The 16,823-nt window shown below is 37.3% G+C and overlaps 1 protein-coding gene across 2 annotated transcripts in view; it reads left to right on the plus strand.

Annotated features, from left to right (window-relative positions):
• Positions 1 to 16,823, plus strand: part of LOC102296430 (doublecortin domain-containing protein 2) — a 22,446-nt gene continuing 5,623 nt past the window's right edge. Inside the window, exons 1-8 of one of the 2 annotated variants that reach the window (XM_005936029.3) lie at positions 1 to 775; positions 1,641 to 1,695; positions 3,832 to 3,908; positions 4,147 to 4,281; positions 4,905 to 5,054; positions 6,040 to 6,094; positions 6,541 to 6,718; positions 16,456 to 16,526. In XM_005936029.3, the coding sequence (XP_005936091.1) occupies positions 489 to 775; positions 1,641 to 1,695; positions 3,832 to 3,908; positions 4,147 to 4,281; positions 4,905 to 5,054; positions 6,040 to 6,094; positions 6,541 to 6,718; positions 16,456 to 16,526 (1,008 nt within the window). In that variant the 5' untranslated portion in view covers positions 1 to 488. The remainder of the gene's footprint in view (positions 776 to 1,640; positions 1,696 to 3,831; positions 3,909 to 4,146; positions 4,282 to 4,904; positions 5,055 to 6,039; positions 6,095 to 6,540; positions 6,719 to 16,455; positions 16,527 to 16,823) is intronic. The other variant, XM_005936030.3, reaches the window with a different exon arrangement.

Here is a 16,823-nt window from a genome sequence, read left to right on the forward strand (position 1 = left end):
GCAAGGTCCCTTCTAATCGGCCAGGGGACGACGGCTTGTTCCCATAGATACATCCCAACAGTTGAGCTCCCATGATACCCAGTCTACATAGAGTAGGGAACTACTTAGACTCGCTGGGCTTTTTACCATCACCTGCGGTTTATAGCGGTGCACACGCTGTAGCGGTTACTCCACACACTCCTGTGCAGAGGAGCGGGAATTCTGCAGACAGCTGACATTTGTAACGCAGGGAAACGTCAGCACTTTTATATGCTCCATCATACTTTTAATCAGCAACTTTCTTAAGTGCAGAAAGCAGTTTTTTCCTCCTCTGGATTTTTCTCTGTCCAGTCTGCTGGTTGAAGATTTGCCTCCATTACCCATTTTTACTCAACCCAGAACATTTGACGAGAATGGAACAGCTCTAATGACGTTATAATGGCCCGTACCTCTGAACCGTGAGTTTGTTGTAACGTGTTTTTTCTCTCCGCCCGCTTTTACGCACAAAGATGAGTTCGGAGAGGCCAAACTTTCTCTCTCAACCCGTGGTGAAGAACGTTTTCATGTTTCGAAACGGCGATCCATACTACGATGCTCGGCGGATAGTGATAAACCAAAAGAGGGTGTGCAACTTTGAAACCTTGCTAAGAGAGGTGACGGGCGGCATACAAGCCCCGTTTGGAGCCGTGAGAAACATTTACACACCGAGAGGAGGTCATAAAGTTGACTGCTTGGAGAGCCTGAGGAGCGGGGAGCAGTACGTCGCTGCTGGGAGGGAAAAATTCAAAAAGCTAGAGTAAGCATACATTGTGGTTTAGGCAAATAAGCTAGCCTACTTTTATAAGGCTTTCACGCTGTGTCATTATACAGACGTCTATAAGCATTAGATGCATACAGCTGTAGATGACCAGGAATAAACCATCTACCAGTTGCTGATGCATTCAAGAGGGAAAGCTGGCCCTTAGCAATCATTGTTAATCGAGACTCATGCAAATTTCTTTTGAAATATCCCTACTGTTTCATAATCATTGTAGCTGACATTAGCAAATATATATGTACGCAAATCGAGCCAATTGTCAGACACGGAGCTGAGTCGTGGCTTTAAAGTTTTGCACCAGTACTGACTCACGGCAGTGATAAATGAGATCAGCACTGTAGAGAAGTGTACTCTGCCCTAGCCTAAAAATAAGTGGCCTCATGCAGCAGATAATGAGATTTGAGCAGCCACTTATTCATAGAATGCAATGGAGAAGCAGCAGAGGGGAAGTTAATGTATCCCAGATGCAAAAAGATTGCATACTGTCTCCATCCTCCTTTATTTTTACAGTAAAAACAAGAGAAAGTGCATGCAGATTTATTTTCTTTAAATATTCAGATAAAAATGTTTGGAATATCAGCTGTGATGATGCAGGAACAATTGAAATTAACACTCTCTGTATAACAACTTATTAAATTTTGTGCAGTAAAAAGCTGCACATTTGGTATTTGACTTTACGCGACAAGTGGCTAAATTCTAGCTGTTTAACTCTTGGTACAGCTTTCAGCAGTTAGCAAATTCTCATCCCTAACTGCTGAAAAACGTTGTTCTGCATGTGTGGGGTGCAGAATACCTTACAGAACAGGAAACCTAACCTTTACGTCACGTTATCTCTTGTTTTTAGTTATCTACAGATTGGCTCCAGGAAGAAGAAAATGATGCAGACCGTTCCAATGCAGGTATGGCAAAGCGGCTTCAAAAGTCAGTAAGATCCACGCTGTTATAGGGTAACAGTGTTAACAGCCTGGAATTCCCAGGATTTTTTTTAATAGCTGGCTTCAAACTAACAATTAGAAGAGATGGTTTATATAATTTACAGTTCCAATAATCCAGCTAGACTCCTCAAATGCTCTCTTACTACATCAAGTCCACAGGTTGCATTAGATTTAGTTTCAGACACTTTAGTGTGTTGAAGTGGCTACATTTCAACTACAAAGTTGTTATGTCCAATTTTTAACATCCAAAACTGCTTCAAAATGAAAAATATATTTGGGAACACTCACAGCATAAAGATTTTATGAAGATCCTTGAAGAAAGGTGTTATGTTTAGCATTCCCCCTAATTGTTCTCTGTGAGGAATCACTGTGTTGTCGTCTCAGTTTCCATGCATTATTGATTTATGGATCATAATCATCCCTCCTTTTAATACATCTTTAATGCATCAATGAAGTCAGAGCCAAAGGAGCTTAAAGTCAGGTAGCCCACAGGTTCATGACCTCCTTATTTTTTTTTAACTAATATAAAATGTATCCTGGGGAAAGCACAGAATGGTCTAGTAGAACCCAAAATAACAAATTTTGCTGACTTCATTTGCATTATGGACAAGATGTCAGAAAATAAAGAGGTGCAGAATTTGACGTGCTAATTGCTGTCAGAGCAAATAATGGGGCACTCCAAATTTTGTCAGGGTATTCTAAAAAGTGTGCAGCCCATTTTTAAAATTATTGTAATTTATTTTTTTTAACTTATGACCACAACTTTAAAGACACTAGCTGTCATCATCTGCTCCTCTTGACTGTAACGTGTTTATCGTTCAAAGAGAACGTGCTCTTGATTATGTCTCATCACCCGCTGCAAGAACTTTCATTATAGATGACCTTGTTAATTGTTGTTTACTTCACTGGTATCTAGCGAGTGCACACTCAAGATATAACTGAGTAGGTGTGTGATGTGGCAGAGGTTCCATTTAAATAATGCACTGAAAGAACAAGGAGTTTCCTTTGTTTTGTTTTTTTTCTGCCAAGTGGACTATGTACAAGGACGCTAAAACGAGCCGTGGGGACTTTTTGCCCACTATAGAATGAAAGATCAGATACTGATAAACAAATCGATAGATAAAAAACTTGTGCGATGTCCCTAGAGACCGATGCATGCCTTGCCTTGCTTGGTTTCTTCCTGATTTGGATTTGATTTCAGGATTTTTGATTGTGGTGTTTTATCATCTTCTGTGGTTTCCAAAGCCTCTCTCTGTAGTATGTTGTAGCATTTTCTCCCGGTGTGCAGTGTGCAGTTGGCTTGTTGTTGAAAACTGGTGTACCACTGAACATGCACCGCCCTTTATTTATCTAAGATTTTTTAATTTTACTTCTGACCTTCACACCTCAGTTGCCAGGTTGCACTCACACACACCAGAAGACTTTTAATATAACTCCTCCCTCATCCCATTCTCCCCTAGGATGCAAGTCTCACAGTAGGTTACAGGTGTTATGGGACAAAACCTGCAGAGCTTACTCTCTGCAGCCTCACATCACAGGGGAGCTCATTCTTTTGCTGTCACGGACATTACGGATGATTTTAGTGTGGACAATAGTGGATTTTCTTTCCCTTTAGAAGTAAAAGCTTTGATGTTGCTCTTTCTTTATTTTGTACTTTGGTGTACTAAAATATGGTTAAAATGATTTTATAAAGCCATTAAATTACTGTCAAACTGTTGTTGCTAGTTTTGACTCTAGAGCTTGCATGCTATTATTAACCCTGATGAGTCTTTTGTATCCAGTATTTAGGATGAAGGGTTAGTAAAGTGCCCATTCTGTTTGGACTACAGTATGAGCATTGGTCTGCAAAGTCCCTAAAGTTTATACAGGTCTGTTGTTATGAGCCTCCAGATCCCACGTGGACAAGGTGATTCACCAACAAACTTTTAACTTAGTGCTGTTATCACAAAACATCAACATTACTCATTCAGCTTAATGCATTATTAAAAACTGCACTAATAGGTTTTTTCTTCCAGATAAATTTAATTAACAGCTGTATGTTTGATATAGACTTATTGACACTTTTTGACTGTTTCTTTTTTTCTCTTTTTTTTTTTTTAGATTAAACCATTTCCACCAAATAGATTCATTGTGTCAGCTCGATTCCTGAAACCCATCAAGGAGCCATGCACCATATTGTAAGCTGAATTTTCATTTTTCAAGTTTTTAACTTCACTTTGGGAAAAAATCTTCTTAAATTGTCCCATTATTTTGGATTAAATACACAATTTAAATATATGACCAATTTGGACATAGAAAAGAAGTAGATGTAGTAGATGGGTAGCGTAAGAAAAACTGGACTTGACAATGGAAACTGAAGCAGTTTGCACCAAAGTTCTGCCTTTTTTTTTTTAACTGTGCATTTCCCTTCCATAGTGTGGTGGCAAATGGTGATATATTGAACTCCGCAGTGAGGCTGTTGGTCCACCAGAGGATACTGGGCCAGTTTGACAAGATACTAGAAATGATTACAGAGAAGATGGGTTTAAGAGTCCTCGGGGGAGTTAGAAGGTAGGTGGACAATTTCAAAAAACAAAAAACTGCATAAATGTACTGCATTTCTTTGCAAACTTTATTATATAAACTAATTTGCATGAGACACATACACTTCCGTTACAGCACATTATTCCCAATTTCATATATTTGCATTATTGAATTTTGATTTGATTTTTGATCTCAAAATGTATTTACTACCGATGCTAAAACGGATTTTCTTTTGTTAAGTAAAAATATACACTACCAGTCAAAAATTTGGACACACCTTCTCATTCAGTTATATTGTAGGTATATGCTAAAGACACCAAATATAAGACTTTCAAATATATAACATGGTTTGAGTTATTTAACTTTTTTGTTTACTATACAATTCCATATGTGTTCATTCATAGTGTTGATGCCTTCAGTGTGAATCAATAATGTAAATAGTCAGAAAAATAAAGAAAAACCATTAAATGTGAAGCTGTGTCTAAACTTTTAACTGGTAGTCTATCTGCTCTGACACTATATGAAACATACATTCTACTGGCACAACAAAAGTCGGTATGCTTCATTTTTCAACCAGCTCAATAAACGATCACATGGAGCAAGCACATGATGTAAACAATAAGGCTTTTGATTCTCTTTGTGTGTTCTAGTCTCTTTACCTATGAAGGCCAACAGGTGACTGAGGGGAATCAGCTGGAGAGTGGTCAGCTTTATGTGGCTGTGGGAAGAGAAAAGTTTAAGAAGCTTCCTTACAGTGATCTGCTCTTCACCAAACCCAGAGGGACAAGGCGAGTCAGAGGGTAAAGAAAGTAACACTTTGTCTTAACACCGAGTGCTTGATTTAAAAACAAAAATGAAGACTTGACATTTACTAAACTGTCACACATCTAAGATCTGCAAAATGATGTCATTAGGTTTGAAATTTTGCATTTGATTTAGCCTGCATTAAAAATAAACAAAAGCATTTTTACAATAGAATTGCACAGGAATAGCAGTGAGTCATGAACACCGTTAATATCCATCACTATGTGTAGTCTTGAGTCATTCATGAAGAGCTGTGGAACTTTAAAAATAGAATACTATGGTGACCAGGGATGCTTCTTGGAAACCGTATAGTTTGTGTTTAGATCTTTCCACTGGGGCAACTAATTACTCCTTTAGGGCTACAAATCTGCTTTTAATTCCCTTGAAAACTACAATCCTCACGCATGTTCCATCTGTATGAAGGTGTTCTGTTTGAAATGATTATGATTACAGATAGATATTATAGGCACGTACACACAACTATGAAGAGCTTAATTATAGACAGACTAAAAACAAACATAGATATTAGGAAGTTTGTGAACAGATGTTATTTAAGATAAGATAAGACTTTATTGATTCCACGATGGGGAGATTTTTGCGTTACCTCAGCTCAGGTACAGATATCAGAAGGAAAATACAAAAAATACAAATAAAATACAAACAAATAAAAAAGAAGTAAGATAATGCACTATATACAATGGTAGCATACACAGTATGCAATTATGGATATGGTTGTGGAAATATGCAAGACATAAACTATATAGCTTAAAATAACTTTTCTACCACTACTGTTCCTATGTATAGACATGTACATGCACACACATGTACACACTAAATATACCTGCACACGTCATGTTCAAATGTATTACACTTCAATCCTTTATGTATAGGTTTCATGTATGTAAGTCAATATTCGTTAATCATTTTTGCAGTATCAAATATATATGTCAACACTTTTTGTCTGTTTTCTTTTTTTCACAGAATGAAATCTTATTCTTTGCCGCCCATCTACAGGTTCTCAAAACAGAGTGAAAATGTCAGTACTCCACGTACCGTTTCCAATATTTTGTGAGCTGTTATTTATTTATATTTTATAATCCAAAACTTTTCCAGGATTCTTTAACATGCAAAGCACAGAGAAAAGATTTTCTCTGAAAAATTCTGCTGGTTTAATTATTTAGGGATGGCTAGCAAATAATGATGTGAAAACATGGTGGTCTAGACTCCCCAGTCCTAAATTTTAAGCCTGAATTAAATTTAGGATCAAGTGGACTTGCAGAATTGTATTTCATTGTGAATATAAAATATTTAGTCATGTTTCTAAAAAAAAAAAAAAAAAAAAACCCGTTATGGTTCATTTCAAAATCCCACCTTTGGATAAACTGATGCAGCAAACCCAAGACGTAAGTCTGTTTTTTAGTCTCCATCATCATGATTTTGAGAAGTTTCTTACTAACTAAATCTGACTGCTACTTTCTGCAGGGTAAGTCAATGGTCCAGAGCAGTGACAGTGGAGATGGAGAGTCTCCTAAGGCCTCGCCTCCAAGCCACAACAAGGAACACCTGTCCTCCATTGTAAGAGAGATTTCTCAGGCCAGACTGCTCTCCTTAAAGAAGATTAAGAGCAGACAGAGCTTGACTCCTGGTGCATCTGACAATGGTAATGCAAAAAACACGAAAACGATCACCGTGAATAGAAGTGAAATTTTAATATCTACACCTGTTTGTTTTCATGGTGGCTATTAAGCTCAGCGGGGCTGTATTCATCCCGAAGTCAAAGAAAGGAAAGCATTGCTACTGTATATAGTATAGGTTTATATTTAAGGGTTACTTTGACTACACTGGATAAACAATATAGCAGTGAAATGCTACTTTAATTAGTTTAATGTCATATCTCCTCTTGCTCATATTATTCTGGGGGTTGCATTTGTAATTATATCCTTAAGTAGTTTGTTTGTAATATATATTTAAACATAGAGTTATAATCAGTAGTATTTACTTGTTTCAACACCGTCAAAAAAGTCACATTTTAATAAAAATGAGCTAGTGAAGGAAAATCATACAAAAGGAATCTAATCAAAGTTTGTTTGACATATTATTACCCAAGAACTAAAATAGTTTAGTTCATGGGTAATAATATACCCAAGAACCAATAGTTGGCAACACTCATGCTCCTGTGATTCTGTCATCATCATCACTACTTTCTGTATTCATTTTTCATTTATAGAGTATGGTAGATGTGTGCAAGTGGAAGGTATCAGAATAATCTACTTCTTTAAGAATTTGCCATCCCATGTTTCACAAGTGGTGTTTATGTACTGCTGAGAGTTTAACATACACAAAAATATGATGTAATGCTTTGTCACTGGAATCTTATGTAACCTGCTGCATTCATAAATGTCCACACAGTGGCACTGTTGCTCTGCAAAATATTTGACATGAAATATTAAAAGTAGGTCTAACATGATGACATTAACCTTTATTACAACAAACACATTACGTCATCTTCTTGTGATACGTATATAATAATGTCCTACAGAAAGTTTGGCACCTGCCATCCTTTTTTTTTTTGGAAATTAGGAGGTTTTGCTGCTCTGGGACTCTTAATCTCATTATTATTATTATTCATCCATCTATCCATTCATCCATTGTCTTTATGATTATCAGTTTTTACAGTCAAAGGGAAGCAAATCTTCTGCAGACTGCTGCTGACCTTGTTATAACTGATTCTGTGGTATGAACCACATTACGTCATGTTGTGGCTCTTAATAGATTTTGCCTGTTTGCTCTCTGGCAGGGGATTTGACAGCAGAACCCCCAAAAGAGCATGGAGAATTTGTGACTGTGGTTCAGAGGAGGTGGCTTTTTGCATCAAACGAGAGAACTGAGGAACGTGTGTGTGTGTGTGTGTGTTGGTATGTTCATGTCTGCATTTGTAGCCTGTAATGTCACCCTCAAAATTGCCTGTATCAGATTGTGTGGCACGTCATATTACAGGCACAGAAAAGCATACTGCATTGTTGGTCCCCTTGGATGACATTGAGCAAAAATTACATTAACAGACAGACATCTCAGAAAACAAAATCTGACATAAGAGATCTTTAAATGGGTTTGAGGACATTTCACTTTCTCATGCAGTCCTCACCGTTTGACCTGTACAATGCTTTCTTAGTCCTTTCATGTTAGTCAGACACAATATTTTCCTTATTTATTTGGTTTCATAGAAAGACGGAGTGTTTGTCTCTGTCCATGGTCCTGAATTCACTCTAAGCAGTATATTTAATTCCCAAAGACATCTTTATTCTTTTTATTTGTTGCTTTTTTTTGTTGTTTTGTTTTGTTTTTTTGGTTCTCAAATGAAACATGAACAAATACTGGTTTACACAACAACAACAACAATAAAAATGTCCCTTTAGCCTACCATCTTAGGTAGGTTAAATTCAGTGTTGTGTTAGTATTTGGCTTTGCAACAGGAACACAGTGTTCATATCACCTTTTATGGTGATTGTAAGCAGCACAGAGGTGTTTGGTGTTATTTTCCCTTTGGGAAATCCTGCCCTGGCCGGGCATGAGGTAAATACACCCCGCTCTGGTGCCAAAAGGAACACAGCCAAAAGGTTGCCAGACTGGCAGAGGCTGTGGAAAGTACAAAGCATGAAACCCACACTTCAGATCTCTGATGTGTTGGAACATTGGAACCAAGACAAAAGATATTATATGATTATAAAAGCATCAATTCATTATAAATGTATTTGTCAAAGATGGCTTTGGATGAGGGATGAGACTGTAAGGACAAGCAAGCCGATAACAGCGGGGAAAAAAAGACAAACGAGGCTGAGTGACCCTGTAACCGGAGATTCTCCCTCTGCAGTGCACTCACTGTGTTTACAACATGGAGTTTAGTTTTTGAGTGCGTGTGTCTATGTGTGTGTGTGTGTGTTCACCAGTCCCCGTTACTCACCGTCTATTGTAAAGCCTTTACCTTTGCTGTTTCATTAGGGAACACAATGGTGAGTGAGAGCAGAGAGAAGGGAGAGGTGGTGTGACATCTCATGCAGCAAACTTGGAATGAATGACATGAATTAGACCTTAATATAACAAAGAGACACAGCTTAACCCTTGCATCCTGTTCAGGTCAAATGTAGCCTTTTTTGACATTTGACAGCAGAAAACGTACCCTAAATGTCATGCTTTTGACCTGGATTTTAAGACTTTTTATAAAGTGACCCAAAATACACAAGATGTATTTAAAAATTGTATTGTATAATATAAATTGTTGTACCCTGAGGCTGTTCAGGGTCAAATTTGACCCATACAATTGCAATTGATTTTGGATATATATCAATATTCACCAAAGTATTCCCAGCCAGCCAAGAGACTTAAGGTCAAATTTGCTAATGTCTTATGCCAGTGTGATCTGGGTTTTGGCATTAAAAAAGTACTCTTGGCATTGAGAGTGCAGTGATAAGATTGTTTGGAAGAGATGGGAGCTCAAAGATTTTTGCACCAGAACCTGTTGTGTCGTATTTCTGGGATTTCCTTTCTCAAGTCATAAAATATAAAGAGGAGGATATTTAAATCAAGCATCATGCAGTTATGTAGTATGTGGGAAGCATATGTGAAAATGCCACATACGTAAGGTTTTAGTGGTTAAGCATAATAACTCCCAACAGTTCCAGAATGTTCTCGTGATTTCCGCTTTTGATAAAATATGTTTAAATTCATTATATTTGTTATGTTTTCATGTGTTGAGTAAAACAGGGCATGCTACTGTGTGATGGTAGATACCATCCAGTAGCCTAAACGATACATTCTTCCTGCTCTCTGAAACATTAATTAAGGATTATTAACAATTTGTTAATTTCAGAGATGCTATTTAGACATTCTAAATTGACCTGTAGTTCAAAACACACTTAATATGAAGGGAATTAACCCAGACTATACTGTGAAGGCATGAAACATAACCAGTATCTGTGGGTTAAAAGACTTAACCAGAAAGACACATGGCTTGTTGGTTTGGTCTTTATTATTCTTTTAAACTTATTGGTACAATTTAGTCAGTGTTAGCCTTTTCTTTCAAAAACAGCTTGAATGGAAGCAATTAGCAGTTGTTGCTAGCCTCAAAATAGAAATGGGATGTTTATCAGTGTTCTCTTTCTTAAATGGCCTCTGTGGCCAATTCAGTTAATGGCTCTCCTGGGAAAAGAAGGGGAATGCAGCAGAACCAAAAGGGGAGACAAAGAAAAGCGTAACCAAAAAAGGAGAAAAGGATGTGTTTAGACAGGTGATTGGGGATAAAGAAGGAGAGAAGAGGGAATAAAAAGCTGAGATGATGAAGTGAGTAGAACATTATGGAGGTGGAGAAGGGAGGAAAAGGGAAAACAGGTGGAATCAAACAGTGAATTTGATGAATAACCAAGGGATGATGAAGCATGAGTACTGGATGGAATAAAAAAAAAAAACGCTCAGAGAGATATTAACGGGTAGAGGGATGGGTGGGGTTTGGATAATTGCCTTTCATTTGGATAATCTCTCCATTTAGAGTCATCAAAGCAGATTTTTAGTTGCCTGGGCCCCTCGCTGGCGCCAAATTGCTGCTCTGAAAATCAACAAAAGAGCCTTGTACTTCAGGAAGAAATTACTGATAAAAAGGTATGCACAAGAGGAGAGAGAGGAAAGGTAAAGGCAGAGCAGGGTTCTACTGATTATCTGAACTTTTACAGGCTGTGTACATGCCTACTTATTACATTAACACTGTTGGTGGGGGGTGGATGAGGCACTAATTAAAGGGTCAGGTTTATTTTGTTCCCTAAATAACTTTTTGTGTGATTAAATTTGTGGAATACTTTTAATCCAGGATGCTTTTTCTTGTAGGAAGAAATAATAGCACACAATGCAATAAATAGTGGATGTAAGTTACTATAGGAAAATTTGTGGAAAATCTGGATTCTTTGCAGCTTGAAACCCTCAGAAATAGGGTTAAAAAATGCATCAGCTTAGCTAAAAATGGGCTTTCTATTTCTACTTCTATTTACTTACAGAGCAGCCAATATTCCAACATGGTTCATCATGCCTTTTATTTAAAAATATAAATCTAGAGATGTTGAATTTCACACACATGATTTCTGCACTTGCATTAATACTTCAAGGGCATTCACTTTACACAGAACCTTCATGTCTGAATAGCATGGCTCCCTTCTTTTCTTGTACTTTATCTTTTTGAAGGTAGCAGAAGCCAGTTGAATTTCTGTTGTATTTAAGTATGTTTTATGAAGGATGTACAGCATACATTTTCTCAAAAGGGCTTTGATTTGAAGTCAGTTTTAAATAAGAAAGGGAACAAAAACCATTCTTTGTATTATTTGAAAGTTGAATGTGAGAGAAATAAAAATTGCTGGACATGAGTGAGTGAGCTTGTGTGCATGTGTGTTTGTGTGATTATGCTTGTCTCTGCATGCCTTTGCGTATGCACAAGCCAACCAACCAGATCAAACCTCAGCCTCTGGTGTCATAAAATGTGATTCTGCTGGGGGGAATTAGCCCTGTTAGCATATGTATCTATAATGCTTGTCAGAGTGAAATGGGGTTCAAACCAGTGTTAGGAGGCAGGAGACATGTACACAAAGAGAGTGTGCATCTCAAATCGTGTGCCTGTGTCAAAAAAGAGGCTAAGCAGTGAGGGATGAATGATGGCACCACTTTTTTTTTTTCTTTCATTTGCTAAGTTCTGACAACGTGTGCTGTGTGTGTGTGCGCACACATGTCTGTTTTTATGTGCATTTGTGCACACGCTCATATGTCAAATTTCCGACATCACCGCCATGCTTGTCTGTTCTTCGTGGATTCTTCTATTCCTTTCATCTCCTTCCTTTTCACTACAGCAGAAAAGGGTTCTTCATGACCCATTGATGCAGGATTACTGGATTAAAGAGCAGGGAATCTGTACTAATCTGCCACATTCATCTGTTAACAAGTGTTTTGGCTGCGACATACAACAGCACCGGCTGTGATGGTGATGTGTTAAGGTGATGTGTGACACTCTTATTGACACAAATATTCCTCATGTCTATCAGGTTCAATCTCTACTTTTCAGGCTGGTCTTTTTTTTTAGCATTTCTCTTCATTTGGCCATCTAAAGTTTATATTATTTGTTAAAGAGAGGTTTAGGAATGCAAGCAAATGGCATCAACGATGCATTTTAAAATGGGTTTTGCTTTCTTTTCTTCTAGTTTTAGTCCATATAATGTAGTTTAGAGGATAAAGAGAACATGAACAACTATCAGAAAAGATATAAATCAATTAGTAATTAAATAAATTTACAGAAGACTATCAGTGCATGAATTATTAGAGAAAGGAATTGCGTTCAGTGTTTTCTTAGATTTGATGATTAAAACTCAACAGCATAAGTACTTGGACTTGGAATAAAATGGTCATGCTCTCATGTTTTTTTCAGTTATGTAGAAAGGAAAAGAAATCAGATTTTAATATGTGTTCATATTGCACTTAGACATTCATTCAGATTAAAACCTTTGTTTAATGAAAACGGTCAATGGCAAGATTTCAGGCAACTTTGAGAACAGTGCAGGGGAAAAAGCTCCATGAATTATTTAAACATTTAACAGAAGCTGTGACCTTTATAAATATTACTTTGGCTGTCTGGTTGCAACATTGTTAAGCAAAGGTTTTCTTTGATTTAATGTCAAAGCTATCTAAGCACAGAGCATATGAGGAATTTTCTACGCAAAAGTGCATGGCATTTTTTTTTTCCAGATGTATCTTGGAAACAAATCTCAAAGATAAAGGCTATACATAAGAAATACTTAATGCCACAGTGTAGACAGCTTGTGTCTATTCTTAATGCTAGACATTTCAATATACCATATCTTTTAAAAGGACATGGCAAGGTTTTGCACTTCCATTATATAACAATAATATTTAGCAATGGCAACAAATGCCAAGATAGTGATCCATTGTATTGAGTCAAGCTCCAAAACTGGTGGATCTTACCATTCTAATAATACCAACAAAGGGAGATTCCAGCTGTCTTTATGAGTAAAGTCCTTAGGGTTGATTTGGAGTAAGTGACATAAGACTAACCAAATCTAAATGAACAAATCATGACCAATATAAGTATCAAGTCATGTTAGTGTGGTATCACAGAATGAAAGAGTTAGACCAGTCAACCATTTTTATTCTCAGCTGTTCAGCTTTTCTGTGTTTCCGATTTATGTAAAGCCAGCAGCAGCTGGGTCTCCCATGTAGCCATACAGTCATTGCATGTTTTAACAGGACCCTGGTCAGTGACCGGAGCGCACATGCAGAGTGGCAGCATTCCAAATCACTGTGCATGTTGTTTTACACCCAACTATAACTCGGGTACAGGCTGAGTGGATTAAATCATCTGGGTGTAAATATGCAATTTACTGTACTGTCCAGTGAAATACAAGGAGTGATGTGTGAAGTGATTCAGGTCCATTAAGTAGTATTTCAAGACTTGAGAATTTATTAGCTGCAGTACAGTTAATGCTAAAGTAGACCAGGCTTGTGGAGGCCAAGCAAATAAATAAATAAAAGCACACATGTGTATGATGTAGTGTGGTGCATCCACAGTGTAGTAGTTTACACACTCACTTAACAAAACCGCTCCAGCTTGATCCTGAGAGGAGACACGAGTCCCTCGAGGGTTGTGTCAGGAAGGGCATCTCGCTAAATCAAACATGCAGAGTGACCCCCTTGTGAATAAGGGATCAGCAGAAACTGGCTTTACTGTGTAAAGCAGTGATTTGTTTTGCTCTGAGTTACAACCTACTGCAAGTGTCACCCTGTCAGAGGTTATTATGCCTGGTGATCATCAGCACTGAAAATGTTGCAATAACAAATGTCTATCCTACCTAGTATCCACAGATACTAGACAGAGCACAGTAGTTTTTTTTTTTTCCTGTAAGGAAGATTTGGTTAAAAAAACAAGGTAAAGAAGAGTTTTACCTGGGTTAATGGTTTTCTAAAAAGTCCCAACACAAATTAGAGAATAATTTGCAGAACAACAAAAAGAACAGTGTAGATTATACCACTCACTCACAGATTCCTTTGCAATAGTGGTTAAAAATGTCCTGTGGAGAAGTTTATTGGACTTTAAAGTGCTTCCTGAAGGAGTGGAAAATCTTTGAAACATTCTTGTAGAATGCATCTCTCTGCTCATGTTTGATTATTAAGTTCTGTATTAACCTCTTCACTACACCTTCTAAGAACATCACATGATTTCAGCAATCCTTTACATCTGGTAGGCAAAATGATAAAATACCTGCTTTGCTACTGTGCTAAGACTTGAATTTGGTGAAATGTCCTTTGGCAACTTTTTAACAATGCATTTCAGGATTTAGATCAGCAAAAAAACCCTGCATCGCTAAAAGCAGACTGTATTTGTGTGTGCACGTGTGCAATCTATCCAGCCTATCACTTCATCTTGAGTTGTGTTTTATTGCATTTCTCTGGAGCGACAATCATCTGTAACTTTACCTTCCAAGATAATGCCAGCAAGAGTCGTTTATATGAGTAATTATATCTGCTTGCAGTTGCATACAATTTTACTTCTTACTAATGGATGCAGCACATCATCTGAAATGTGGGTGTGCTCTGTCTGCTTATGCCTTGTGGAGGAGGGAGTGTGTGTGTGTGTTTGCCTGATTATGAAAGGAAAAGTCAGACACATTTTACACTCAGTTGCACACACATACATAAAGCAGTCCAACCATTTGCAAAGCCAGACTCTCCGGATATACTGGAATGAGAAAGAAGGGGGAGATTCTAAATATCATATTTAATTTGATTTAGCATTTTCATGAGCCTGTTCCTCATCCTTAAATCATGTTAAGATGTTTAGAGTCATAGCAGCTCCTCCTCTGCTTACTGCTTACACTGAATCGCTTGGCCCTCACTCCTAATGAATGTGGGGTGATTTCCATAAAATATTCTTAAAGAGGTCTGTTATTATTACCATAACGTTTCATCTCCCACCATGGCTAAACTTCAATCAGTTTTGCATTTGAAATGCATTAAATGTCTCCATAAACTCTTCTAATCTCTACCGGAGTCATTTTTCTTCCTTAACCGGTATGTGTAGAAAGGAAAACTAATATTAAAGATATTAATTGTACTGTTCTTTTTTTCATTCCTGATTAGAAATTTCAGTCTCATCCAATGTTTCAAAACAAGTGTGTAATTATGTTGTTTATCAGAGCGTATACTTGTCTTCCTCTTATGTTTAGGGTTAATTACTCCAAGGTCTTTGATGCACATGCTCACATGAAAATAGAAAAGCCCCGTATCCATTTTCACACTCCAACAGAACTGCCTTACTGAGCTGAGCTTGTTTGGAGTTGTAGTACGATGTCTTCATTTAAATTCCTGGACTCCCAGTCTCACTTTACAGTTGTTTGTATTGTGAATGATGAAACGGTGTTTCTTTGGGGGGAACTGGAGGATTTCTTCTACAGGCCTCTAGTCTGTTGGATGATTATCATGGGTCATCATATTTGTTTTGTGATATCATACAAAAGCAATGGTTAAAGGAGAAAACCATCTACCTTGCATACCTGTGGTGATGATTAGGATGATTACTGCAGTGGTGATAATAAAGATGAAGACAATGTTAAACATTCAGTGTAAAATTTAGATCACTAAATGAGCTTATAAAATGTTTACTGGCTCTCTCCTGCACACTTCCCATTGTCTAGGGAAAGTTGTTTTCTTGCAACAAATTATCTTGGGTGCTTTTCCTTTAGACCAGCAGGTGTCACACTTGTGCTGCATGTATTCAAATTTGGCAACATCTGCTGAATAAAAGCTGAATAATTTCAACAAATCTTCGACTGAAGGATGAATAAAAGCACCCATATTTATGGGACAGATTTTCTGGGTTTGTAAAATGAATTAATTTGCAGTGAGTGTGAAAATTTTGGTTTCAGGGTCTTGAAAAGATGAGCAGTGGGCACATAAAGGAACACTTTGGCTCTTTTATGCCCAAAGAATGACAAGATTTGAGGGCAAGTTTTTACAGGTGTGACACTATATTCATCTGCTTTTTTTTTTTTTTTACATGTATTCATTAACATTGTCAATTATTATTATTTTACTGTATTTTACATATTTCTTTCTGAATGAGTCCAGTTAAGTCTACTGCATCTATACCAGGATAGTAGGACACTCTTTATTTACCTTTCCTTTATGTTGTACTGGCCACAACAAGCCTTTTCAGTATTCAATATTGCACATTAGGATGGAACACAACTGGAAAACGTGCTTTAACTTGTTTTTTTCAGTACTTTAAGGAATCAAATACCTCTCTGTAAAATGAGCTTATGATTTTGCATGCAGAGCTAATACTGTCTGTTTTTCTAGATGAACTGGAACAGAAGTTTGATGAAGGAAATGCTGATTGCCAAACACTACAAGACAATGGAGCTGAAGCGGTATAAACATACACTACTCACTCTCTTTTTATTTTACATATATATTTACAGTCATTTTTATACATAATTCCTCATTTTCAGACTCACAAGTTATTAAACAAAGCATTTTTAAATAGGATTGTTCTTAATACTACTAATGAAAGTCAGTGGTGGTAGTCTAGTCTACCTGACTGACAGCCTGAAGTCTAGAACCCATGGACATCACCAAATGCTGTTCTTCCTCCTTCTTGAGGTGGCAGGTTTTTACTCCAGCCACATTCAGTAGTTGCGTTTTTGTGGGTCTCTCTGCTTGGCCAT

This window comes from Haplochromis burtoni, unplaced genomic scaffold (assembly GCF_018398535.1).
Source record: "Haplochromis burtoni strain Fernald_Lab_line unplaced genomic scaffold, NCSU_Asbu1 Contig_206, whole genome shotgun sequence".
Taxonomy (NCBI): domain Eukaryota; kingdom Metazoa; phylum Chordata; class Actinopteri; order Cichliformes; family Cichlidae; genus Haplochromis; species Haplochromis burtoni.